This window comes from Lactuca virosa, chromosome 9 (assembly GCF_052849685.1).
Source record: "Lactuca virosa cultivar CGN04683 chromosome 9, Lactuca_virosa_CGN04683_v6, whole genome shotgun sequence".
Classification (NCBI taxonomy): Eukaryota; Viridiplantae; Streptophyta; class Magnoliopsida; order Asterales; family Asteraceae; genus Lactuca; species Lactuca virosa.
The window spans coordinates 46,879,945-46,907,353 of NC_136434.1; the positions used below are offsets into that span (position 1 = coordinate 46,879,945).

Below are 27,409 nucleotides of genomic sequence, written 5' to 3' on the forward strand. Positions count from 1 at the left end.
AGTTCAAACATATTGCATGATTATGATTAAAAGATTGGATCTCTTCCCTTATCTGTTGATCGTGTTTGTTTCTTAAAGTAGTTTGGTGATGAGTAGATGATCAAATCATCAACAACATTTGTTTTCATTTTTCTATTAAAGAATTTACCATTATGTAGTGATATATTGAAAGGGTTTGTAGAAATCTTAAAGAACACAAAAATAATTCTACGAGAATATTGCACATAAGGTGTCTGTAGAAATGTCTGAAAGAGAACTTGATGTTCAAATTCTTGAAGAACACAAAAATAATTTATAAGTTCATTATTTGTGTTACTTGATTTTATCCTGTTGTATGAGTTCTCTTAGAGTTACTAAAATTTGTTTTATTTTTGTCGTATAAAAGCATTCTCACATAGTTTTATTCTTACATAATTCATTTTCATGAAAGTTATTCTCATAGAATGAATGAAGTACATGATGATCAATGACCCGAAGGTTGGATGAATGCGTTTGGGATAGACATGAACAATCCTCAATGGTCACCGATCTTCCAAAAAAATGCACTACTCATTGTCATATTCTGTTAGATTAATCTATAATAGAATAATCTACATATTATATTTGTTTGTTATTAGGGAGTGTTTCATTATTATAGAATAAAATATAAAGTTTTTTATTTTTTCAAGGATGTGATAGAAAAAATTTAACTTGTATCTAAAAATTTGTTTATTCTGCGAGAAGTAAGTATCTTTATTAGTTTATGGCTTGAATTTTCATAGAATATCATTATAAAAAGAATGTCATTCTGACAGAAATATGGAATTATAATTAAAATTAAAATTAAAATTACGTTATAATTAAAATTAAAATTAAAATTACGTTATAATTAAAATTAAAATAATTAAAAAAATTATAATTTTAAAATCAAAAGAGTTAATTATCCCAAAAAATATGGAATTTTCCTTTTTTAAAATTATCTCAATTGTCTAAAATACCCTTAGAATGAAATTAGATGGTATTTTTCAATTATCTTTAATTTAATAATGTATATTAATCACTTTCTTAAAATAAGTAAAATGATTGGCCCACATTTATGCATACAACAACACAATAATTACTTTGAATAGAATAACCTAAGAATATATATATATATATATATATATATATATATATATATATATATATATATATATATATATATATATATATATATGGAGCGTTCAATCGAGAACATTTCTTATCGCGAGAACATTTGAGAACAAACTAGAAAAACAAAATTTTTTTAATTAAAATTATAAAATAATATTCATATAAATCAAAAAATAATTACAAACAATTAAAAAACCCACTAACTAACACCACTCACCACCCAACCAACACCACCCACCACCACCACGCGCCACCACCACCCATCACTAACAACCACCACCAACTACCACCCACCACTCATCACTACCCAACACCCACCACCACCACCACCAACCACCACCATCACCACCCACCACCATCACCACCCAACCACCACCACCCGCCTCCACCACCCACCTCCACCACCCATCACCACTGCGTACCACCACCACCAACAACCACTACCTACCACCCATCACCACCACCCGTCATCACCACCCACCACCACCACCCACCACCACCACACGCCACCACCACCCATCACTAACCACCACCACCAACCACCACTCACCACCCATCACTACTCACCCACCCACCTACCACCACCACCATCAACCACTTCCGCCACCACCATAAACACCCACCACCATCACCACCTAACCACCACCACCCGTCACCACGACCCACCTCCACCACCTATCACCACCGCCCGCCACCACCACCAACAACCACTACCTACCACCCATCACTACCACCTGCCGCCACCACCACCACCCGCCACCACCCACCACCACCAACCACTACCCACCACCCATCACTACCCACCACCTACCACCACCACCAACCACCACCTGCCACTACCCACCACCACCAACCACCACCCACCACCCACCACCACCCGCCACCATCACTGATCACTACCCACCACCCACCACCCGCCACCACCATCACCACCACCCACCACACACCACCCATCACTACCCACCACCACCACCACCACCAACCACCACCTGCCACCACCATCACCACCCAACCACCACCACCTGCCACCACCACCCACCTCCACCACCCATCACCACCGTGTGCCACCACCACCCACAACCACTACCTACCACCCATCACCACCACTACCCACCGCCACCACCCATCACTAACCACCACCACCAACCACCACCCAACACCCATCACTACCCACCACCACCACCACCACCAACCACCACCCGCCACCACCATCACCACTCACTACCATCATCACCCAACCACCACCACCATCCATCACTACCCACCACCCATCACCACTCACCACCACCCGCCACCCCCACCATAACCACCACCCACCACCACCAACACCACCAACCACCACCCGCCACCACCACCCATCACTACCCACCACCACCAACCACCACCCACCACCCATCACTATTCACCACCCACTACCACCCACCACCACCACCCACCCACCACAACCATCACCACCACCAACCACCACCACCCCCACCTACAAAGATTTGTTATTGTGTTTTTGATTCATTAGGTTTTCTCTTGTATATAACCACATGTGATTATATGTATCGAGTCACATATGATTATATGTATCGAATCATATATGATTTATTTGTTATTAAATACATATAATCACATGTGATTAAATATAGGTGAAAAACTAGTGAATCGAGAATGCAAAAATAAATATTGTCCACGTAAATCATATGTGATTAGATACATATAACTACATGTGATTATATGTATTTAATAAAATATTATTTACGTGGGTCGTATTTATTTTCGTGTTTTTTATTTAATAATTAGCATTGTGTATTAAATCACATGTGATTATATGTATTTAATCACATATGATTTATATGAACAATGTTTTTTTTCACGTGTTGATTTAATAGTTGTTCTTGTGTATTTAATCACATGTGATTATATATATTTAATCACATATGATTCGTATGGAAAATATTTATTCTTGCGTCGATTCAATAATTGTTCTAATATATTTAATCACATGTGATTATATGTATTTAATCACATATGATTTATGTGGACAATATTCATTATTTCTTTCTCAATTCAATAGTTGTACTCATGTACTTAATCACATGTGATTATATGTATCAAATCGCATATGATTTATATTGATAATATTCATGAGTTAATATTTTTTCTTATGTATTTAATCATATGTGATTGTATGTATTAATCACATATGATTAATGTATAAAAAGAAAAATTATTTAGTCAAAAACGCAAAAATGAATCTTGTGTACAGAAATCATATGTGACTAAATGTACAAGAACAACTATTGAACAATAATGTGAAAATGAATATTGTCCATATAAATCATATCTAATTAGATACATATAATCTCATGTAATTAAGCATACAAGAACAACAACAAAATCGAGAACGCGAAAATAAATATTTTCCACATAAATTCTATGTGATTAGATACATATAATCACAAGTGATTATATGCATTTAATCACATATGATATATGTGGACAATATTTATCTTTGTGTTCTCGATTCAATAATTGTTCTTGTGTATATAATCATATGTGATTATATGTATCTAATCACATATGATTTATATAGACATCATTATTTTTTGTCCGTATAAATCATATGTGATTAGATACATATAATCACATATGATTATATGTATTTAATCACATATGATTACAGTGGAAAAAGAACAATTATTGAATCGAGAATGTGACAATGAATCTCATCCACATAGATCATATATTATTGGATACATATAATGTATTTAATCATAAGTGATTAAATGTATTTAACCAAATACGAATAAATGGACAAAAAACTATTATTGAATTGAGAACGTGAAAATGAATCTTTTCCACATAAATCGTATGATTTATTCACTTGTGATTATAAATGCATATAATCACATATGATTATATGTATCTAATCACATATGATTTATCTAGACAAGATTCATTTTCACGTTCTCGATTCAATAATTGTTTTTTTCCACTTTAATCATACGTGATTAAATACATTTAATCAGATGTGATTATATGCTTCTAATCACATATGATTTTATTTGGAAAAAACGAATATTGTCTATATAAATCATATGTGATTAGCTATATACAATCACATTTGATTATATACACAATAACAAATATTGAATCAAGAACGCGAAAACAAATCTTTATCCACATTAATCATATGTGATTAAATACATCAAATTACATGTGATTATATGAATCTAATTACATATGATTTATGTATCTAATCCATATGATTAAATATAATTAAATACTTATAATCATATGATTAAATACTTATAATCACATATTATTAAATATATGAGAAAAATTATTGAAACGAAAACTCAAAAATGAATATCGTTCATATAAATCATATGTGATTGGATACATATAATCACATGTGATTATATGTATCTAATCACATATGATTAAAGTTGACAAAAAAAAATTATTGAATCGAGAGCGCGATAATGACATATGCGATTAAATATATCTAATCACATTTAATCACATGTGATTATATGTATCTAATCACATATGATTTATGTGGAAAAGATTCATTTTCACGTTCTCAATTCAATAATTATTTTTTGTCCATTTTATTCGTATTTGATTAAATACATTCAATCACTTGTGATTAAATACACGAGAACAACAAATAATTGTTCTTTTTCAATAATTGTTCTTTTTATATACATTTATAATCACATACGATTATACATATAATCACATGTGATAAAATACATGAGAACAACTAATGAATCGACAAAGCAAAAATTAAATCATATGTGATTAGATTCATATAATCACATATGATTAATTTGGATAAAGATTTTTTTTCGCGTTCATATATAATTAAATGTGATTGTATGTATCTAATCACATTTGATTTAAATAGACAAGATTTGTTTTTTCCAAATAAAATCATATGTGATTAGAAACATATAATCACATCTGATTAAATGTATTTAATCACATATGATTAAAGTGGAAAAAAAACGATTATTGAATCGAGAACACGAAAAGGATCTTAGCCACATAAATCATATGTCATTAGATACACATAATCACATGTTATTAGGGTATATGTGAACAATAACATAAAACAAGTAATGCCTACATAATAGGAGAGTTAGTACTCACCTTCTTGATCTTGAAAATTAGCTAGCATGAGCAAGATGAATCCTTTCCTTTCTGAGAACCTACACAAAAATTATAACATTATTTATCTTGTGTTTGTTGTATTAATCTTATAAAACTTATGTACATATTTCCTTATTTTCTCTTTGATTGTAGTCCACTGTTTGGGATATGTTTTCTTACCTTTCAACTCATTTTTAAATTTTGATAAAATTATAATGGTAAATTTCCCCCTTTTATCTTTTCAGAAATATAAAGATCTCATTCTAATGATTTTTGGCTTATTTTATATTAAATTTACAAGTTGGTAACTTTTAGCTGTCATTTTTTGGACCACTCAACACTCTTTGAATAAACTGTATCAATATACTAAGAATTACATCAGGACCTTTATTTTTTGGAAACTATACATCCATATCTAACTATAGGCTTTGGAATTTTGACATTTGGAGTTCTGATGAATTTATTATGATTTTTTGAAGACAGTGCATGAAATCTGTGACAGCATGGACCAGCCTGAGAAGATTGCCAATTTTACCCCTCAAGGATTTGGAATTTCGAAATGTGATTCAAAGTTTGAAGAAAGTACACACACTAAGATTTCCAGAAAACTAAGGCTCATGATTTTTAGATGTTCGTATTGACTTGCACGGATTTTAGAAGTTGGAGGACAGATTTGGGAAAATTGATCATAATATCTTCTAAATTGTTTTTGGTGTTCTATTAAGGAATTAATGGTTAAGCCTTAATTTTATCACTTTTAACATGATTGTTGGTTACTTATTAGGCTATAGAGATGTGAAATTCAATTTAACCTAAGGGCCTTAATGTTTGGCTTAATGAGGGTTCAAAGTTAAGGTGTTGATAATAGGATTCCACTAAGCCCTAGACCAATCCATGAATCCAACTCCACTATGAAAAATTCTAAGAGGACTTTAATCAAACAGTTGGTGTGTGACACCAAAAACTCTTCCTCAATGTTAACTTTCACCATATAAGGATCCCATTTTTGTCGATTTTTTAACTAGCGTTAAGTTAGGTGTTGATAATTGGATTCCACTAAGCCCTAGACCAATCCATGAATCCAATCTAAAAGAGATAACCGGATTGTTTCTCATAATTAATTAGGAGTAACTTGTGAAATCAAATCGATAAGTGTACTCACTTGGTGATGGATTATCAGAAATTTTCCATGAGAACAAGCGCTTCAGCTCCTTCGATCTAAGCGATTGACATCTCCTTTCCCTTTTTCGATCGATCCAATACTTCAATTATCTTCTTGATTTCATCAAAAATCAGCTTCTCGATTGCAGTGGTGGTAAACCCCACTAGTGACTGATGGTGTCTTTCAGATTAACAGGAGTAGGCGGTATTGGGCGGAGGGAAGGATCGGAGTGGGGTGCCGCTGCTTTGTGCGAGAATAAGCAAAGCATGGAGAATAGAAATGTTAAATTACACATAAGCCCTTCCGTTAAGTAAAACATAAATGACGCGCCTTTTTTTCTTCATTTAACGAATAGGTGGTATAAAATTGTTCTCATTTGTTCTCAAATTTAGAATTGTTCTCATTTGAACATACCTCTCTCTCTCTCTCTCTCTCTCTATATATATATATATATATATATATATATATATATATATATATATATATATATATATATATAGGGTGAGGTTCAATAGAGAACCATAATTAACCAAGGAACCAATCGTGAGCGTCGGAAATTATAACGATCAACGGCCAAGGAAATAGATGTACATTTTTACGTTGGACGCACACACACCGGATTATACCAAAAAATCCACCTTTTACAAAAAAATTCATCACTTTTTTTCGTTTAAAACTTTTTTTAGGCCATGTTTTTTATCAAAAAAAAAAAACCGAATATATCGTTGTTCACGATTTTTCGTCCTCTTTCCATAGAGATCCATGATGATATATAAAAAACAAACTTTTTTTTCGAAAAAAACTCACTTCATTTTCTTTGATAAAAAAAGTTAATGTCTATTTTTTTATAGAAAAAAAATTTAATAAATATATCAAAATTCATATTTTTTGTACTTTTTAAACATAGATTCATATTAATGTTAAAAAAAAACGATATTTCAGTTCAGATTCATATTGTAAACCTGTTCAGATTCACATTGTGAACCTCCTCAGATTCATAGTGTGCATAATAATAAGTCAGATTCACAGTGTGAATCTGAACTGATCGGAGCTTTTTCACATTGTGAATGTTAAAATTTGAAATATTTACAGTTTAGATTCACAGTGTGAATCTACACTGATTGAATTTTTTTTTTTTTTTTTTTTTTTTTGTGAACCTTCTCAGATTCACAGTGTGCATAATAGTAATTCAGATTCACAATGTGAATCTGAACTGTTGGAGATTTTTCATATTGTGAATGTTAAAAATTGAAATATTTACAGTTTAAATTCACAGTGTTACTCTACACTGTTCGAGTTTTTTTTTTTTTAATCGGTGTTGATGTTTATTAATATAGTACAAAAATTAATATTTTTGATATAATTAGTTTTTTTTTTATAAAAATAAACTTAAATATTGAAAAAACTAAGAAAATTAAGTAGGTTTTTTTCGAAAAAAAAAGTTCGTTTTTTATATATTATCATGGATCTCTATGGAAAGAGGAAGAAAAATTGTGAACAACGGTATATTCGTTTTTTTTTCGATAAAAAACTTGGCCTAAAAAAAATTTTAAATGAAAAAAAAGAAGTGAGTTTTGTTATAATCTTATACATGTGCGTCCATTATAAAAGTTTACAACCCTTCATTTTGCCGTTGATCGCTTTAAATTCCGACGCTTTGGATTGGTTCCTTGGTTCCTTGATTAATAATGGTTTTCTATTGAACTTTTATATATATATATATATATATATATATATATATATATATATATATATATATATATATATATATATATATATATATATATAGGGAAAAGTGAATATACATTACAGCCCCACTTAAGCTTAGGTACTAAACCTCATGAAAATACGTTGTTTTACTATATAAAGATTGCGGTTAGGGGATTCACGATTAAAAATTGAAGATGTAGATTCAAGATCGACGCAATAGTTTTGATAAGGAAGCAAGAATATTGATTATCTTAGATCTTCGTGACAGCAGAAAAAAGTAATGTTCACTGGGGTGAAGTAATAAACGATAATGGAGGAAAGAAATTAGGGATGGAAAAATGATAATGGAGAAAAGAAATGTTATCGAGGATGATATATTTATCAAGTGAAAACCAAATCGGGCATATTTACTAAGCTAAAACAACATATTTTTATAGGTTTAGTACCTAAGCTTAGGTGAGGCTGTAATGTATATTCCCTATCCTCATATATATATATATATATATATATATATATATATATATATATATATATATATATAGGGTAAATTACACCAATCGTCCCTCGTAAATATGCTGAAAAGCACGTTCAGTCCCTATTTTCAAAAATTAACTCGGACCGTCCCTGAGTATGTTTTTTCTTACACGTTTAGTCCCTATTGACATGAAATGACTATTTTACCCTTAACAAATTCTTTTTTCATTTTGTTTTATTTATTTATTTATCAGTTTTAAATTAAAAAAAATAAACAAAACAAATATCCCAACCCTCCCCCTTTCATTTCGTGCAACAAGATTCTCCAGACCCACCACCATCTATCATTGCCAGTTCTTCCAGCACCACCACCTATCATCGCCCAACTATTCCCTGTTTAGCACCTTATGCACAACCTTAATCTCACACAAACGACCACCGATTTCACAGAAAACCACCATTATCGTCATTCACAACCACCAATCTCCATAAAAAACTACCATCGGGACCATCACCTACCTTACTTTATCTACTGATCTTTACATGATCAAACTTGTTACTCAAAAAAAAGAATAATGGTGAAGAGGAATCTATGATTGAGAGATAGAGGGGCGAATGGTGGGGTGATAGAAAAACATACATCTGTGATCGATCCACCCATCACCTTCACGCCAGATTTGATTGCAATTATGAAGCTCAATGATCTCCATATCTCTGCCATGATGCAGGCAAAGATCGAAAACCTAGTCGTCGCCGATGGCAGTTGTGGAGCTCGATGCATATGTTGAAACCCTAGCTGCCGTCGATGGGATCTGTCAAAACCCTAATCGTGGAGAGTTGTGTTGATTTGGAGACGGAGACTGAATCGGCACTATCATCAGGCGGTGGTCATCGATCGGAGAATCGGAAACGATGGGGGACGAGTACTAGATCATCAGTGACTGGAAACAAACAGAAGGAACTTCGTCTGCCGTTACCGATTCAAATGTCGATGGTGATGAAACGGTATTACACAGACGACAGGAGGCTGGTCATCACGGAAGAGAAGGTCGAGATTCCGGAATGAATTATTCATCATTGTCCTTCGAGTGAAAATGGAGAAGAGGTGAAATTATGGAGGAAGAGGATGAGTGTAAGAGAGAGAGAGAGAGAGAGAGAGAGAAGTGGTGGTGGTATTTTCCGGCGTATGAGAGAGATAGAGATTAGAGACTCGTTTATATTTTATTTATTAAGTAATAAATAATATTAGATTAATTAAAAATAAATATCCAAGGGCATAATGGTCATTTCAAATGTGGTGTGGACTACATTCGCAAGAAAAACACATATCAGGGACGAAGCGTGCAAGTTTTAAATAAACGAGGGACGGTCCGAGTTAATTTTTGAAAATAGGGACTAAACACGCTTTCTGGCACCTGCACGAGGAACGATTGATGTAATTTACCCATATATATATATATATATATATATATATATATATATATATATATATATATATATATATATATATATATATATATATATATATATATATATATATATATATATATATATATTGTTGTTGGAGATCTCATATCAAAATAATATTTCTTTCATATTTTATGGTCCATCATTAAGGCATGATATATATTTCATATTTCGTTGTTGCATGATTCTTTTTAGGTTTCGTTGTTTAATAATAGTTTAGCAATACAAAATGAATATTTTCTCGCCTAATCAAAGGAACGAACAATAATCATTGAGATCAGCATGGTCTTTGAAAATTCATTTGAAAAATATGGAATGATTGCATGATTGTTAGAGATGTCATTATTTTATTAATTTATTTTATAATATATTGGTTATGTTACTTGGATTGGATTTATAAACAAATAAATAAAACAAGACCATATTATTCGTTATATTTTTTTATCGGTATAAAAGCTATTATGTGTGTTTGTTTTTTACTGGGTTTTCCTAAATAACATTTGTCAATGTTTTGTTATAAATTAGGTGTAAAACTCATGTATTACATAGGTTAATTAAAAAAACACTAAATATAAATGTCAAAATATTTAAGAATTTTGAATTTATAAGAAAATAAGAAAAATAATGAATTATTAAAATGAAAATGTTTTTGTCTTTTAAATTTAAACAAATAATTTAAATAAATAAAAGAAACTAATGAGTTTTAATTTTAAAAATTTTGAAATTAAAAGATAAGTTCATTAATGAAACTGATATCCGTTTATTAGTATATTTATTGCAATTTATACATTAAAATATTATGTTTAATTTAATAAAATAAAAAAACTCAAAAACTAACACGTGAAATTTTTTTTCAAAATAATCATAAAATAAAATTTGACAAATTGAATGAAAGTGTGATAAATGACAAAAAAAAAAAAAAAAACCTTCATTTATTAGAAAGAAATGAGGTTTTGTCATGTTTTGCACAGCCGCTCACCCATGACATGTGGCTCACCATGAGAATTTTGCTGACAATATTACCCCTAAATTGGATCAATTTATGTTTACAACTTGTTGAACTTCAATCAATAACGTGTAAACACGGAAGACTAAACACATCTTAAAAAATGAGAGGACCAAGAGTCGAAAACTTACCACTTCAAAATATACTTGTACGTTTAAAATATATTTTTGTATATTTAAAAATGTATTGAATATGTATTTATATCTTTAAATACATATAAAATAATAAATGTAAAAAATACACATTTATATATAAAAATACATCTCTCTCTCTCTCTCTCTCTCTCTCTCTTTATATATATATATATATATATATATATATATATATATATATATATATATATATATATATATATTGTTGAAACATGAAAAGTGAACCTCTAGCAATCACAAATATAAAGATCCGAAATCAGCAATTTCCGAGATTGAAGATGTCCGAAATAAAGATGGAGTCCGAGATGGAGATCAATCCTAGATGCCGTAAAGATCCGAGATCAGATTGTCTGTTTGAACATTTATTGTTTCTTGTCTTATTCATGATGTAACTTTTCATAAGACTTATCTTGTTGTATCTTTTAGATAATAAGTTGTCAGTAGCTGATTATTAACCAGTCCTATAAATGTTTCTAGAGTATGTACGATGTATCTCCTTAGCATATTTTAGGAGTATTTTGAATGACAAGAAATACATTGTTGTTACTCCAAAGATAGAAAATGTTCTCATTAACTCTCTTTCACTTTTCTCTCAAGTCAAGATCTTTCACAACATTCTTCTTGTTCTTTAAATGTCTTTACGTTGATTATACTCCTAGTTTTACTTCTCTTAATATTGAGTACTTTGTTGAATATTTCATTCATGTCTTGACTGACCAGACTCGACTGGAACATCTAATTAAGAGCAAACATTTATCTTAGAGATTAACTCAAGGTTTGAGTTTTCAAACCTTGTCCTCGCACATTGATTTTAGTACTCACAATTGGTATCAGAGCTTGAGTGGTTGTCCTTTGAATCCATAAGAACAGATTACAGTTGATTCGAAATTACCTTGGTATTTTGATCATTCTGTGTTCAGGATAAAAGTTCTTCTATATACCACTTCTGCTCTAATATCTCAACTTCAATGGTTGCTCCTAATTCTCAACAAATGTATTCAATGCAAATAGCAAATAGCGTGGGTTGTCCTTCTCGTCCCCCATTGTTAGTTGTTGAAGAGTATGATCACTGGAAAGTCAGAGTGGAAAGGTTCTTACTTGGTAAAGAAAAAGTTGAAGCTATCTGGAGATCCGTAAAAGAAGGTCCACATGTTCCAGTTCGACAAACCGTGAGAGATGATGCTGCAACTCTCATGGGACAAGAAGAACAGCGCCAACCACCTCTTACTGCTGATGACATCGAGAAATTGCATGCATATCAAATTACATTTTCCGAAATGGTGTTTGGTGTTCCTCCTTCTCTCTTTGATCACATTAAGTTGTATAAATCTGCTAAAGATATTTGGGACACACTTCAAGACCTATTCGAGGGATCACTATACCGAGGTGGTACTTCCCTTTCACAATTTAGATGTATTATTGTTAAAGAGCCAAGACGGGTTGATATGTTCTTCTCGTTTTTTCCAGGATTTTGTATAACTAAATGTAATCATGTCCTAAGTATAAAAATCTTGAATCGGTAAATAACCTATGAGTAGAGTAAGTTGTAGTAGCAAGAAAAGCACTAGAGTTAGATCATGCATTGCATACATATAAGTACATGATTTTGAAAGTAAATTATTAATTTTTTGAGAAAGTTTTAGAAAATAAAGAAAATAGTTTTATTAAAGCTTTTGAAAGTATCTCTGTGTCTTATGTATTTTGAAAGTAAAAAATTAACTCATATAGCTCACGATACATTTTCGTCTTATGTATTTTGTTTAATGTCATGTATCTCGGGTGCAAGTTCCAAGGTGTAAATGCACGTGAGTAGATTATTTGAAGTGTTTGAAGTTAGATGGCGTTGAGCTTTTGTAGGCTCTTATCTTGATCTATTGTAAATCTTTAATTGCTTGCTATGGTTTAGTTGATATGAAACATTCATGACGTAAAACTTTAACAATGATTTTTATTGGACCTTATTTTTGTAAAACATAACTATATGGCATGAAATGTTTTAACCATAGCATAAAAGCATCTTATAAAAATTGGGGTGTTATAGCTTATATATTAATCAATGCAAATCAGGGTTACAACTAACTTGTAGAGCGAACAAAAAAATTCAAGGACCTTAATCTTCAAGAAATCGTTGGAGAGAAGAATATATAGGGCAAAGACACGACTTAAAATGATAGTTATCGACAATATAACCCGTAACGAGATCCAAGCAGTTTTAGTTACATCTCGTGTGTTGGTGATTTAGTATTATCAACTTATTTTGGTGTAATTATCATTAATAATGATATAGGCCGAGCTCCATTTACTAACCGAGTTTGGAGGTGCGGGGTACACACTTGGTGTGATACATGTGACCTTGGGAATACGGGGGTCCAGGGGAAACGCCCCTGGGTGCAGGATTCCAAGGGGATGCAGCCCATTGGCGGGCTCTAGGGGCAGCACCCCTAGCGGGGTCTAAGGGGCAGTGCCCTTGGCGGTGGTTCCGCTGACCGGCTGTGTCCAGTTGTATCAAGTAAGACTCCAACCATGCATTTTCCCGCCAAAAACCCACCGATGACATCATGATGATGTAGGTATCAGTTGTGTCCAATAACTACCATGTTTTTGTGCTATTTTTGGTTTAACCTATTCTAACCACTTTTCCCTCAAGTATAAGAACTTTTCTCTAGTTTTAGAAAAAGGGTTGAACATTCATATACTCGAAATTATTTCATAATTTATCTATCTCTCAAGAACACATTAACATGTATTAAGTGTTTCACAATCTAAATTAGGTTTGTAATTTAGATTGGTTCATTCTTGGATTGTCCCACTTCTGAATTAGTGTACCCCATGCAAAATGGACGAATTACAGATTTCAGAAAGTATTTGTTAAACACGATCCTTGAATCTATCCAAGTTTAAGTTTATTGTAATTTTGTCCCCTTATTTTCTAACATCATGAGGCCAAGTTGAAACCGCCATGAACAATCAAACATAAAAAGAAAGTTCTCCCGGATGAGTCTAAGTTGTTTCATACTGATTCTCGCAAGGCAGAGACGAAGTAGCTTGTACCATCACGTGAATAATTCTTCTCCAACTTGCATTTTCGCAGTTTATCGAACATCTTATGTCGCTTGTTGTTGTTGATCTTTGGTTAATGATAAAAACACCGTGTCGCTAGTTATCCTTTATTTAGTGATGAATGTAATCACTCATGAATTTGTCGTTAAGACCTATTATTCTAGGAGTTGCTCTTAGTCATTTAATTAAGGGTAAATGTCACTCTACTCCAACGAACTCTTCCTTTTTGGTTTAAAAAGTCCCTAATATTATTTTTTGGCACTCAAGAGACATAAAATCCATGTTGACCTGTTAAAAAGTGTATCAATCATTTTTTTTCTGGTTTTACATGTAAAAAAGTGAAGTCTCTCTCTCTCCCTTTATATATATATATATATATATATATATATATATATATATATATATATATATATATATATATATATATATATATATATATAGGAGGGTTCAACTGAGAAAAAAAAGGTTGAGAATGAGGGAATCATTCTCAGCCAATCATTTAATCTAAGCATAAAAAGACATGGTGGCAAATTAACTTGTAAATATGATAATAACCTTCAATCTCAAATACATAACTGTAGAGAATTAGATAACAGTTCAACAATCATCCAGATTTCTTCAATTAAACCATCATCAACGTCATCCAGTGTTAATCAATCATCGATCTTCGTCAATAACAGGTTTATCAACACCATTCAACAATTGACAACAAAAATTCATTTTTGGTTTTTTTAATCCAACCTTCAATTCTGCTTGAATACGATCAGATCTTCAACATCGACGATTAATTATACTCCTAGCGTCATTAGATCAACAACATCGATAATCAACAAAAAATTCACTTCATATCATTCATTCAACATCGATCATCAAATAAAACTTCAAAATTAAAGTTAGAAAAAGATCAAATCGTTTTTTTTTTTGAAAATTTTCATATAATTCTCTATCAATCTACTATTTTGTAAGATTTAAATAGTCAAAGTATCATGTTTTTAATATTTAAAAAAAAATAACTTGTATGCACTCCAACTGTTTGATGAAATACATAAACTAAATTACCACGTTATATTCACATATGAATATGTTTTCTCACCTGAATCAGTATATGATTATTAAAACTCAAAACAAATATGCAAGTCTGTATGTTATTCATATGTAAATAACATATAAAAATTATATATATTTGTGAAAACACTTTGTAATATTCATATGTGAATATACTGTGTAATATTCATAAGTGAATATATCATCTAATATTCACAAGTGAATATACTATGTAATATTTATATGTGATATACCATGTAATACTATGTAATTAATATTCACATATGAAAATATATCTAATATTAATAAGTGAATATACCATCTAATATTCACAAGTGAATATACTATGTAATATTCACAAGTGAATGCATCGTCTAATATTTAAATATGAATATACTATGTTTATTATATGCTATATTCATATATGAATGATACTTAAATTGTAAAAAAAATTAATCATACTTTTTATTCATAAGTGAATAACGAATGTACTATTGTAAAAACCTGATGCATTTTTATTCACTTATGAATAACGATAGCTGAAAATATATATAAAAAATTATTTTATCTTAAAAACTATATCAATATGGATGTCTATTTGTTGAGAATAAAAAATCATGAATTTTGGTATATTTAAAATCGTTTTTCGATAAAAATAGTTTCTTAAAATTTTAAAAAAAATGAAAAAAACGATGTTTTTTATATATATATTAAGGTAATGATTAACATAGTTTAAGGAAACATGATTTGTTGGAAAACACATGTCTATTCCTTTCCCATTTCTGTTGGTACGACGTAGGCTTTTGCGGCAAAAATAATTGAGTGTCTGAGAATGATTCTCTCATTCTCAACATTTTTTATTTTCGTAATTGAACTTATATTTATATATATATATATATATATATATATATATATATATATAGTTAGGATCATATATAACTTATAAGTATTGTGTGAATGTATGGGTAAATATTGTCCAATCATTTTAAAATGGATTTATAGTAATTTGATTTATTAAATTAATAACTATAAAATTTAAATTTCTATAAATTTAGAAATGTAATTAATATATTTGATTTCAAATCCACCATTTTAGGGATTAATCCTTATTCATCTCTTTTTCACGCTAACCCTACCTCCCTTTTATCTTCATCGATCACCTTGTTAGTCTTTCCATATATATATATATATATATATATATATATATATATATATATATATATATATATATATATATATATATATATAGTTAGGATCATATATAACCTACAAGTATTGTGTGAATGTATAGCTAAATATTGTCCAATCATTTTAAAATGGATTTATAGTAATTTGATTTATTAAATTAATAACTATAAAATTTAAATTTCTATAAATTTGGAAATGTAATTAATATATTTGATTTCAAATCCACCATTTTAGGGATTAATCCTTATTCATCTCTTTTTCACGCTGACCCTACCTCCTTTTTATCTTCATCGATCACCTCGTTAGTCTTTCCATATGATTTCATCCTTCAATCCAATGTCATTGACATTTTATGAAATAAAAGAAACTTTAACAACACCATTTAAATAAGCAAATCTAAGTGGGGAAAAATCAAATTGCACAATGTCTGTGTACACCTCCAATTGCTTTCTCTATAATTCAACGTTAGTTCAGTTCATGACCATCCATATACTTTGATTTATGTGATAACTATAAAAAAAACTATATGTAAATTATTATTCATCCATTTCTTGTTATGAGTATTTAGCTTTTAATTTTAACTAATTAGTGTTTCATGGTTATTAATTCATTTGGAATAATATTTAGTACATTAAAGTTTCCAATTTGAGAATTGATTTTCTCGATTCACATAACTAATTATGTTGTATAGTTGTAATTTTATTATGAATTATCTTCAAACTATTTTTCAAAATTTTAATATTATGTGGTTGAATTAAAAAATTTAATTCTAATCTCATTCTTTGCTACTCGACAACAATGAACAGTAGCTACTGTAGCTGCTGATGGTGGTGGCTTGCAATGATGAATTATTCTTCAAGAATTATTATGGTTGTATAAAAAGATTTATACAGTAGATGGTGGTAGTAAAACAAAAAATTATATATTGTATTCTTCAAGAATGTTTGAATTCTTCAAATTTATTTAGTTGTATAAAACTTTTGTGGTATTACAGAACTACAAATAAAACTTTTGTTATTCGGTTTTGCACTTGGAATTAGTGTTTATTCTTCAAGAATGTAGTACTATTCTTCAAGAATGTTTATGCTCTTGCAAAAACATGTTCTATTGGTCAGAAATGTCTTATGAAAATGTCATTTTTAACATTCTCATCGTAAAGAATGAATTTTTAACTAAAAAAAAGTTATTATTAGCCATTTTCATAATATATAAGCAAGTTTATTTTTTTTTTTAAATTGATTCTTAACTTTGTATCATGTTTCATGAATACTACATATTCGTAAAAAATAAACTACATTATATTCTCACGTTCTTAAAGAATTTAATACGTAAATGTTACGTATTCGTCAAGAATAGATTAGACCATATCCTCGTTTTCTTAAAGAATTCATTACGTAAATAATTTTCAATATGCAAAAGTTATTATACAGTATTCTTAAAGAATTCAAATAATCAATTTTCCTTTTATAAAAAAATATTCAGGTTTTGTAATCATATAAAATGATAACGTAACTAATTTAAAATGTATAATATATAATTTTTTTAAATCTTAATCAAAATGCATTCCCTAAGATTTTTACTTGCCATAAATTAGTGTTAGTCAATTTTGACTAATTTACTCTTACATTTAATTAAGTGTAATTATAATGTAAATGATATCACATGTTAATATCATGCACCTTAAGATTATAACCTTTCATTATTTTCATTTAATGGTTAGAATTTAGTCATACATTCATACAATAATTATGATTCATATTTGATCCTCTATATATATATATATATATATATATATATATATATATATATATATATATATATATATATATATATATATATATATATATATATACTAGAAAACAGAGAAATGGATCATGTGTGTATACTGCTGGTGTTGATGGGATGATATGTGAAATTGATTCCATTACAGGAAACTTATTGGCCAAATTTAAAGCCTCCACAAAAGTTATATCTTCAATGTCTGTTTCACCAGGTATATATATATATATATATATATATATATATATATATATATATATATATATTGTGCTACTTCTATTATTATAGTTAAAAGGGCATTTATTAGCAACTGGATCATACATATTATATTATGTTTTTATGAATTATGACTCTGTATTTTAATAACATATGGAATCAGATGGGAAGGTTTTAGCAACAACAACAGCTCAATTAAAGATCTTCAGCTGTTCAGATCGCAAAAAGATGCAGAAATTTTCTGGGCATCCTGTAAGTTTCTTTTTGAACTGAAAATAAAACTAAATGACTATTTTACCCTTCTTCTATATATGATACAAGTGCAATACTGCAATTATATATCAATCCTTTAGGGACTGATTCTTTGTATGTGTCTGGATAACTTCTTGTATTCACAAAGTCTTTCTTTTTTAAATCGCCTGGATGAGACTAAATGACCATTTTACCCTTCTATCAACAACACAAACACAAATATATTTCAATCATAACATAATTCTTGTAACTAATGAACACATTTCCATTTCTGTCTCTGCTTTCTGATTAATAATTTAATACCATATTCTACAACAGGAGGCTGTTCGTTGTATGACCTTCTCTAACGAGGGTAAATACGTAATTTCATCCGCTTCTAGTGAGAAGTCATCTTGCTGTGTTCTTGCAATGGATCATCCTGCCATTTTTATAGACACCAAATCCATTGGTGTAGAGGGTCTATCTGTACTTTCCATTTCAGAAATGGGTGTTTGTTATCTATGGAATGGAATCAACATGGAGGAATTACGCAATTCCATTCCCACAAAAGTATCCATGATAGGTGTGGAATCCATGAGCTAATCAAGAAGGAATTCTCTATTGGTTGTTGACAATATTTGACAATATGGATTGAAATTTATGGTATTTGACAATATCGATTGAAATTTAAGATTTAATGTATGTCAAATGATTGAAATTTATGGATTTACTTTTATATTTGTTGGTTTTAAAATATAGATTTAATGTATGTTTAAAAATTTTGGGTTGAATATGTAATTATTTTTAGTTTTTAATTTTTTCATTAATTTGTAAATTTTTTTATAATGCCAAAATCCGTTGCTAATCTGTTACAAAAATTTTTTTAGTCATTTCGGGATTCAGTCGGTAATCTGTTAGTAAGTTATTTTAGATTCCGTTGGTAATCCGTTAGTAAATTTTTCCGTCGGTAATCCGTTGCAAACAATTTTCGTCGGTAATCCGTTGCAAAATATATTCTGTTGGTGATCCGTTACTATTTCCGACGGAAAAATCCGTTACTAAAAATTAGCCATAGCCGTCGTAAATCCGTTACAAACAATTAGCGACAAGAATATACCGACGGATTTTAGTGTGTTACAATTCCGTTGGTAATGAGCATTAGCGACGGATTACCGTCGGTTTTGGCCGTCGGTAATGCTCTTTTTTGTAGTAGTGTGTGTATATATATATATATATATATATATATATATATATATATATATATATATATATATATATATATATATATATATAGGGAGATGATCAAATGAGAATACCTAAAAGGTTGAGAACGCGAGAACAGTTTTGGACCAATCATTTTATAAGTGTATATTAGTAACTTAATATAAATATTAATTAATGATTTCCTAAAATCTAGGGATAATGATTTTAATTACCTAAAAAAATTAATATTTCCTTTTAGTTAATGATATATATATATATATATATATATATATATATATATATATATATATATATATTATGATTTTCCTAAAAATTATTTATGACCATTTCAAAAAAATTACCTAAAAAAATTAATATTTCCTTTTATTTTAAATCTGAAAAGAAAATCTTAAAAAAATAATTATTTTCTACTATTTCATGTTTTTGTTTTTCAAAAAAAAAAATGAATAGAAATCCAATCCCAAATCAATACACTTCCAATCATAAATGAAAACACATCAAATTACAAATAATTCAATGCATTTTTCATCAATTGAAAAAAAAAATAGTGTAAAAATTATCATTTTTTCATAAAATGAATACCTCTAATCATAAATAAATACACTCATTCACATGAATACACTACTATTCATAAATAAATACAATCATTCACACATGAATACATTGCAATTCACAAATGAATACACTATTATTTATAAATTAATACACATTGTATCATATAATGAATACATCTAATCATAAATAAATAGACTCATTCACATGAATACACTACTATTAATAAATAAATACAACCATTCACACATAACTACACTGTTATTCATAAATGAATACACGTGTTATTCATAAATAAATACAACCATTCACGCACCCCTTTCATGATATAATCAAATAGTTCACCTGAGTTCATATACGCCATGATGACATATATGCATGATCGAGTCTCTATGACTTCATAAAGCCGAACAATATGAGGATGGGAAAGAAGCCTCATTATATTAATCTCTCGTCTCACTGAAAATAGAATCATGAACAAGTAAAGGAAATGATCAACTTCATCACTTCAGAGGAAAGAAAGCGGCAATTGTTGTAATTTTAGGAATACCTTTCTCTGCAGCAGAATCATTGATTGATTGACGAGCAAGGATCTTTATGGCCACTTTGACCCCGGTCAAAATATGTTGGGCTACTTTGACTCTACCGAATGCTCCAATCCCAAGGGTTTTCCCCATTCTATAGTTTGATAGAGGTGGTATTGGTAAGCTTCCATTACCACTGGTTTCACCCATTTTAAGAGACCCGGAGTTTCAATACCCTCAATCTTCAGGGTGCCTACATAAGAAAAAGAAACGGAACATAAAGTAACAAAATAGATCGATCGTTCATTGTTCTCACAAATTAACAAATAGATCGATTGTTTTCACCAGGAAAGAACACATAATTAATCAAAATATAAGAAATTGAGGACGCAAAATCGATTCACCTCTGAACATTAGCAAATACCCATATGATATGATGTACATGTATTTACAGTTTCCAGGAAGCGAAACGAATCATAGAGCGAAATAGTGAACTTGTTTCAACAAAAAGTAATCTAACCAAGTTGGAAAATAACACACATCTGTCTTTTTTTTTACAAGCAAGGTAATTTACATATAATCAACTCATATCAAATTCCCTGTTGGTAAACAAATGATGAGTTTCTGCAACTAACCTAACCTGGGAGCAGAGTATTTCTAGCAGTGATCACTCGAAGAAAAGGTGTAAGTGGCAATGATCAAGTTACGGGGGATAGATGGACACGGAAAGTAAGAAATGGAGTGAGTATTACATTTTTGTCTCCTTTCCTCCTCTTCAGCCTCGCCGACCCCGGAGACGCTCCCCTCGCCATCACGACGGCCGACCACAGACGTCGCCGACTGCCTTCACTTCCTTCCTACGTCTTTCATCGACCTTGCTGCTTTCGATTCTTTGTTTTCTCCGGTCCCGTCAAGTAACGCCTTGGAGGGTTTTGGTGATGGCAAGGTTCGATGATGATAAAAGTAGCTGGTCGCGTGGGTATGAGACGGTAAAACGATGGAGGCGTCGATTGTATGCTGTAGGAAATTAGGTCAACGAAATAGAGAGGCAGAGAGTAATTATAGGAGTTTACAAAATTAGGGTAATGTTTATTTACCTTAATACCCTTTATAATTTTCTTTAATTTAAAAATTAAATTTTAAATGTATTAATAATTAGAAAAATAACAATTAATTATAGTCACACATCTTAAAAATTAGATGGTCCATATCTGTTCTCGCGTTCTCAACCTTTTAGGTGTTCTCATTTGATCCTACTCCTATATATATATATATATATATATATATATATATATATATATATATATATATATATATATATATATAATTGTCACATTCCCACTTTGTCTTCTCCGGAAAATTTTGAGTTTTTAAGACCTCAACAACCTTAAGCTTATATGTTCTCCGACCACCTCCTCATCTCTGTCACTAACCCTCGCCATCTCCGTCACTAACCATCACAATCTCCCTTGGTACCACCATATGCATTTTCTAATTACTTCTCCATTTTTCACCCCCACCATCTCCACATTGATGATTCCAAAAATCCATTTTAAACTACAGCGACATTTACCCTTTAATGAATGGTATGATTTTTAAATTGAACAGTTTAAAATACTATGTATATATTGCGTAGTCTGCATGACGTAGTTGATCCTAGCCTTTTCTATGCATATAGCTAGCTCACGAGTCACTAGAATCATCAATGTGTGAAAAATTCTGCTGAAAGTGACTGCAATGCAATATATGATCATTTTCTGGTTTTGATGCTTTAATTGTGCAGCAGTGAATAATGTTGGGATCCTATGGTGAATCCAAATGATTACCTTAACAAGCTTGGATGACATCTATAAATGACGTGTACAGTGATTAATCAAAAGTAATGGGTGAAAGCCAGTGTGTATACACTTCCATCCACGTACGACATGTTAGATTGACAATGGGATTGGATTTAGCCGAGCTACTGGAAGACAAACCAAAGGGTTAGCCCTAGGAAGTGTGATCCCAACTCCTTCTTCCATATCCACCCTAACAAGCTTCCCATCTTCTCCAGCCTTCCACTCAAAGCACTGAATCATACAACCAAGAGTTGCATGTATCACCTGCAACGCTAGTGAAGTCCCAGGACACATCCTCCTCCCGCTCCCAAATGGCAGCATGTGAAAGTGTTGTCCTCTCACATCCAAGTGGCACTCTTCAAATCGTTCTGGCCTGAATTCAAGAGCGTTTTCCCAATGGTTTGGGTCTCTACCAAGGGCCCACACGTTCACAAATATAGTAGTGTTTGCTGGAATATGGTAACCTGCTATCGTGCAATCTCCTGTTGATTGTCTTAGAATCATTGGGCCTGTGGGGTGGAGTCGTAGGGTTTCCTTCAAGATTGCTTGAAGGTAAGGAAGGTTTGGTATGTCTGATTCTTGTAAAAGTCTGTCTTTTCCCACAACTTTCTCGATTTCTTCTACTGCTTTCTTCATGATGTTTGGATGGTTGATGAGTTCTGCTAAAGCCCATTCTGTGGTAATTGCCGAAGTGTCTGTTCCTGCAGCAAATATATCCTGATATGACGACATATAGATATATATAGGTCAGTATATTTTAATCTACAAATACCAAAATACATGGGAAATATATGATCATAATGTTACCAGAATGAAGGCTTTGATGTTCTCTCTGGTCAGCTTTATCTCCATACTTTGGTCTTCTGCAACATCAAGTAACATGTGGAGCAAATCCTTCACTACTCCTATCTTCTGTTTTCTTGCCTCTTCATGCTCTTTCATGATCCTCTCAATCAATGCATCGAATCTTCCATGAATCCCTTTCAGTTGTTTCCCAAAACCCTGCAAGTCTAGATTCTTAAAGATCCAAATGTAGTCCGAGAGATTGAATTTACCAGTAATCTCAGCGATTTCAGTCACCAATTTCTTCATTTCCCCGGCTTCATCCTCTTCCTCTGAACACCTTTCTGTCATAAGCATTCTTGATATGACATTGTTTGTCATCTTCACGAGCTCCACATCAAGATCCACCGCATGCCCAGCTTTTGCCTTTCTTTCTAACGATTTAATAAAACGATTTATCTCATCTTGCCTAACTGGAAGAAGCAAGTCTAGTGTTGTGCCATTTAGGAGCTGTGACATGACTATCTTCTTCATGAACTTCCAGTATGATCCATAAGGAGCAAAGGAGAAATCTTTTGATCCATAAGTTAAATAAGCCACAGCCGAGTTTTGGGGTCGATCTAAATACGCATTTTCATAGGTTTTAAGGAATTCTTTTGCCACTTCTGGTGAACCAGTAACAACACAAGGTATAGAGCCAAGAAAGAGGCGAAAAACTGGCCCATATTTGAGAGAAATCTTGTGAAAAGCTTGATGAGGGATTGGAGCAAGGAGATGCAGGTGTCCAATGATTGGAAGGGCAAAGGGGGTTGGTGGAAGATTAAGTTTTTTAGCACGAATAGATTTTAAGAATGAGCGGATGAAGATGGTTGAGATCAGCCATATGAGAAAGAGGATGAAGTAGCCATGGAAATCAGCCATGGTAAGAAAGAACTTTTAAGAAGATGATGTGTTCAAACAAGAAAAAAGATTCTTATATTTATATAAAATGAAACCTCTCTTTTCCAAGTTATAATGAATAAAATACGCTTTCCACATCTGCTATTTATCTTTTTTAAGCAGATGCTAGACGGCAATGACAATTGACAAATGATGGTTGATGGGATTAAGACCAAGTCTTCTGTTAATGATTGTTGGTTACTATTTTCATCATATATTTGGAGTTTTTCTGCCTTGATATATCAGTTTTATGAATGCAAAAAGAAAGGAGCATTTAAATCATATTGAAGAAGCTTAATCGAGCACCCATTTCAGCAATATTTAATCATGCAAACATCAAGTAACTTGTCTTGTTGTCTTACATGATCCAACAAGTAACTTCCATCAAGAAGAAATGGTCTTAATAACATATAATATTAAATAAACAAAAGGGCTACTGGATCTATATATCAAGGCATCACATACATACAAACAAACAAATGCTCTACTAACTTGTAACTCATGCATTAGAAATTCAGTAAAGGGGATTCCTAATGAAAGAATTACTAACAGTAATTGAGAAGAATTTCTCTTGGATAAACTTGCTAAAGATTTGTTGGATATTTTGAAGAGGAAACCAATTACTATACAACAATCAACAATATGCGAAGCATAGTAGTAATAATTTCATTAAATGAATCAAAATTTTGTATATCGTAGTAAGACTGTTAGAAATAATAAAAATGTTATTAATGTTAATACTAATAATAACCAATTGCAAAGAATGGTAACATCATACATCATTGGAGCACTGAGTGGTTACACACAAATCGATCATCCTAGAAAAATTCTATACTCTCTTTGTACAAAATTTTCAGCTTGAGTGGGAAAATTGGCCTAATTAATGAATGATAATATCAAAAAGTAGTTAAAAATCTAAAAAGCCAATTTGGGTTGTAGAATATATTGACAAAAATTATCCACAGCATCCACCACCCTTTGCACCAGAGTTTGCATCCTGATCAACAAGTATCGCTGTTCCTTTGAGAGATGCTGATTTTTCAGAATCTCCATCAGCACTTAGAGTTTTCTTGCTTACAATCCCATATATTTCTGTCAAAGCTGTTAGAAATGCAGTTTCAACGTTTGTGGACTCACGTGCTGATGTTTCCATGAAATATAGTTTTTCTCTTTCTGCAAACTCTTTAGCATCTTCAACTGGAACTGCTCTAAGAGTTTCTAAATCACATTTGTTTCCAATTAACATGATTACTATGTTTTTATCAGCATGTCCCCTCAGTTCTTCTAGCCACCTGGTCATATGGTCAAACGACTGGCGTTTTGTCATGTCATATACTAACATTGCACCAACTGCTCCTCTGTAATATGCACTTGTCACTGCCCGATATCTGATAAAAAGACGTTAAAGATTTGTACTTTAGGAAGGTATGATTGAAAAAGTCCATCTTTTTCTGGTATAGGATTACGTTAAACTTCATAAACAGAAGAAATTCAAAACCTAACTTTATGAAGATGATGATCAGATATTGTACAGATGAAATGATTAATTAAGGAGGAAAAAACCTTTCTTGACCAGCAGTATCCCAAATCTGCGCCTTCACCATCTTCCCATCAATTAACAAAGATTTTGTTTGAAATTCAACCCCAATCGTAGCTTTTGAATCGACATTGAATTCATTTTTGGCAAAACGCGCAAGGAGCTGAGATTTTCCAACAGCCGAGTCTCCGATCAATACTACTTTGAACACATAATCGGCCTTTGCATTCAAATCTCCCATCCTCAAACCCTGCCAAATACAATATAACCCTTTTCAACCAATTCCTAGACCTCGATCGAGTCACCCCCTTATTAACAAAATCAAATTAATCTTTTTCCTTCAATGAATCATGTGGAAATCTTTTGGACTGTGATCCAAAAGATTTTTCTGATTTTTTGACGCAGATATGAATATGATAACAACGAGGCAATGTGATGAGATGATCGTAAGGAATGTGAAGAATTAATTAGATGTTTTACAGGAATGTGTTTCAGGGTTAGGGTTTGTCAAGGAAATCGGTGTATCGGCATGACGATTCTCTTTCTTTTGATCGAAAAGCAGTTGGAAGAAAGGGGGGCGAGATGGGGGTGAATGAGCAACGGCTTGTGCGGGGCCCAAAACGGTTTTTCAAAGTAATTATTATACGTACTCAATTTTATTCCTAAATTAAATATCTAATTTAATTCATGAAATGGCAAGGAACTTTCGTTAATTTATTTTTATTATTAGTATTGTCCTTTAAAATGTATTTAATAGCTTAATTAAGAGGTACGAAAGTTAATCTCTCTCTCTCTATGTATATAGACGGGAAAATGACTTATATGGGTAACTATGTTTCAAAAACGTTCAAAAAATACAATTCAAGTTTGGTGTGTCCAAAAAACACCATCCAAATAAAGCATTTGTATAAAAAACACCAACGAAGTACATTCTTTGTTCAAATTTGACCTTTGATAACCGGCAATTACCGGTAAAAAATAAGTAAAAGAAAAAAACAATAGGAAATGACTCAAAGAGGTAACTATGTTTCAAAATCGTTCAAAAAACACCATCCAAGTTTGATATGTTCAAAAAACACCATTCAAGTAAACTTTTTGCACAAAAAACACCAACAAACTATATGTTTTGTTCAAATATTACCCACCGGTAATTGGTTCTTACAGGTTAAATGATAACTTGGCCTAACTATTATGACATGGCATAATAATGATTGACAAAACAATAAATGATATATTCCTCCTTTAA

The 27,409-nt window shown here is 31.3% G+C and overlaps 3 protein-coding genes and 1 long non-coding RNA gene across 4 annotated transcripts; 1 reads left to right on the top strand and 3 right to left on the bottom strand.

Moving 5' to 3' along the window:
* The first annotated feature begins 18,461 nt into the window (after positions 1 to 18,461).
* On the top strand, positions 18,462 to 19,475 carry LOC145141138 (uncharacterized). The gene is made up of 3 exons (XM_079074478.1): positions 18,462 to 18,533; positions 18,699 to 18,787; positions 19,106 to 19,475. The coding sequence occupies exons 1-3, from the start codon at positions 18,518 to 18,520 to the stop codon at positions 19,367 to 19,369; spliced, it is 369 nt and encodes a 122-aa protein (XP_078930604.1). The 5' UTR covers positions 18,462 to 18,517; the 3' UTR covers positions 19,370 to 19,475.
* Positions 19,476 to 20,913: 1,438 nt separating this feature from the next.
* LOC145135648 (uncharacterized) lies at positions 20,914 to 21,864 on the bottom strand. Its single transcript, XR_013719945.1, has 3 exons — positions 21,707 to 21,864; positions 21,093 to 21,319; positions 20,914 to 21,001 (listed from the first exon to the last, which is right to left on the bottom strand). It is a non-coding gene; the product is annotated as an uncharacterized LOC145135648 (long non-coding RNA).
* Positions 21,865 to 22,869: 1,005 nt separating this feature from the next.
* Positions 22,870 to 24,632, bottom strand: LOC145138172 (cytochrome P450 93A3-like). The gene is made up of 2 exons (XM_079072298.1): positions 23,712 to 24,632; positions 22,870 to 23,621 (listed from the first exon to the last, which is right to left on the bottom strand). Exons 1-2 carry the CDS (start codon positions 24,606 to 24,608, stop codon positions 22,995 to 22,997), a joined length of 1,524 nt encoding a protein of 507 aa, XP_078928424.1. The 5' UTR covers positions 24,609 to 24,632; the 3' UTR covers positions 22,870 to 22,994.
* A 782-nt stretch (positions 24,633 to 25,414) lies between these two features.
* LOC145136834 (ras-related protein RABA4d-like) lies at positions 25,415 to 26,761 on the bottom strand. The gene is made up of 2 exons (XM_079070944.1): positions 26,190 to 26,761; positions 25,415 to 26,014 (listed from the first exon to the last, which is right to left on the bottom strand). The coding sequence occupies exons 1-2, from the start codon at positions 26,402 to 26,404 to the stop codon at positions 25,582 to 25,584; spliced, it is 648 nt and encodes a 215-aa protein (XP_078927070.1). The 5' UTR covers positions 26,405 to 26,761; the 3' UTR covers positions 25,415 to 25,581.
* Positions 26,762 to 27,409: the final 648 nt, after the last annotated feature.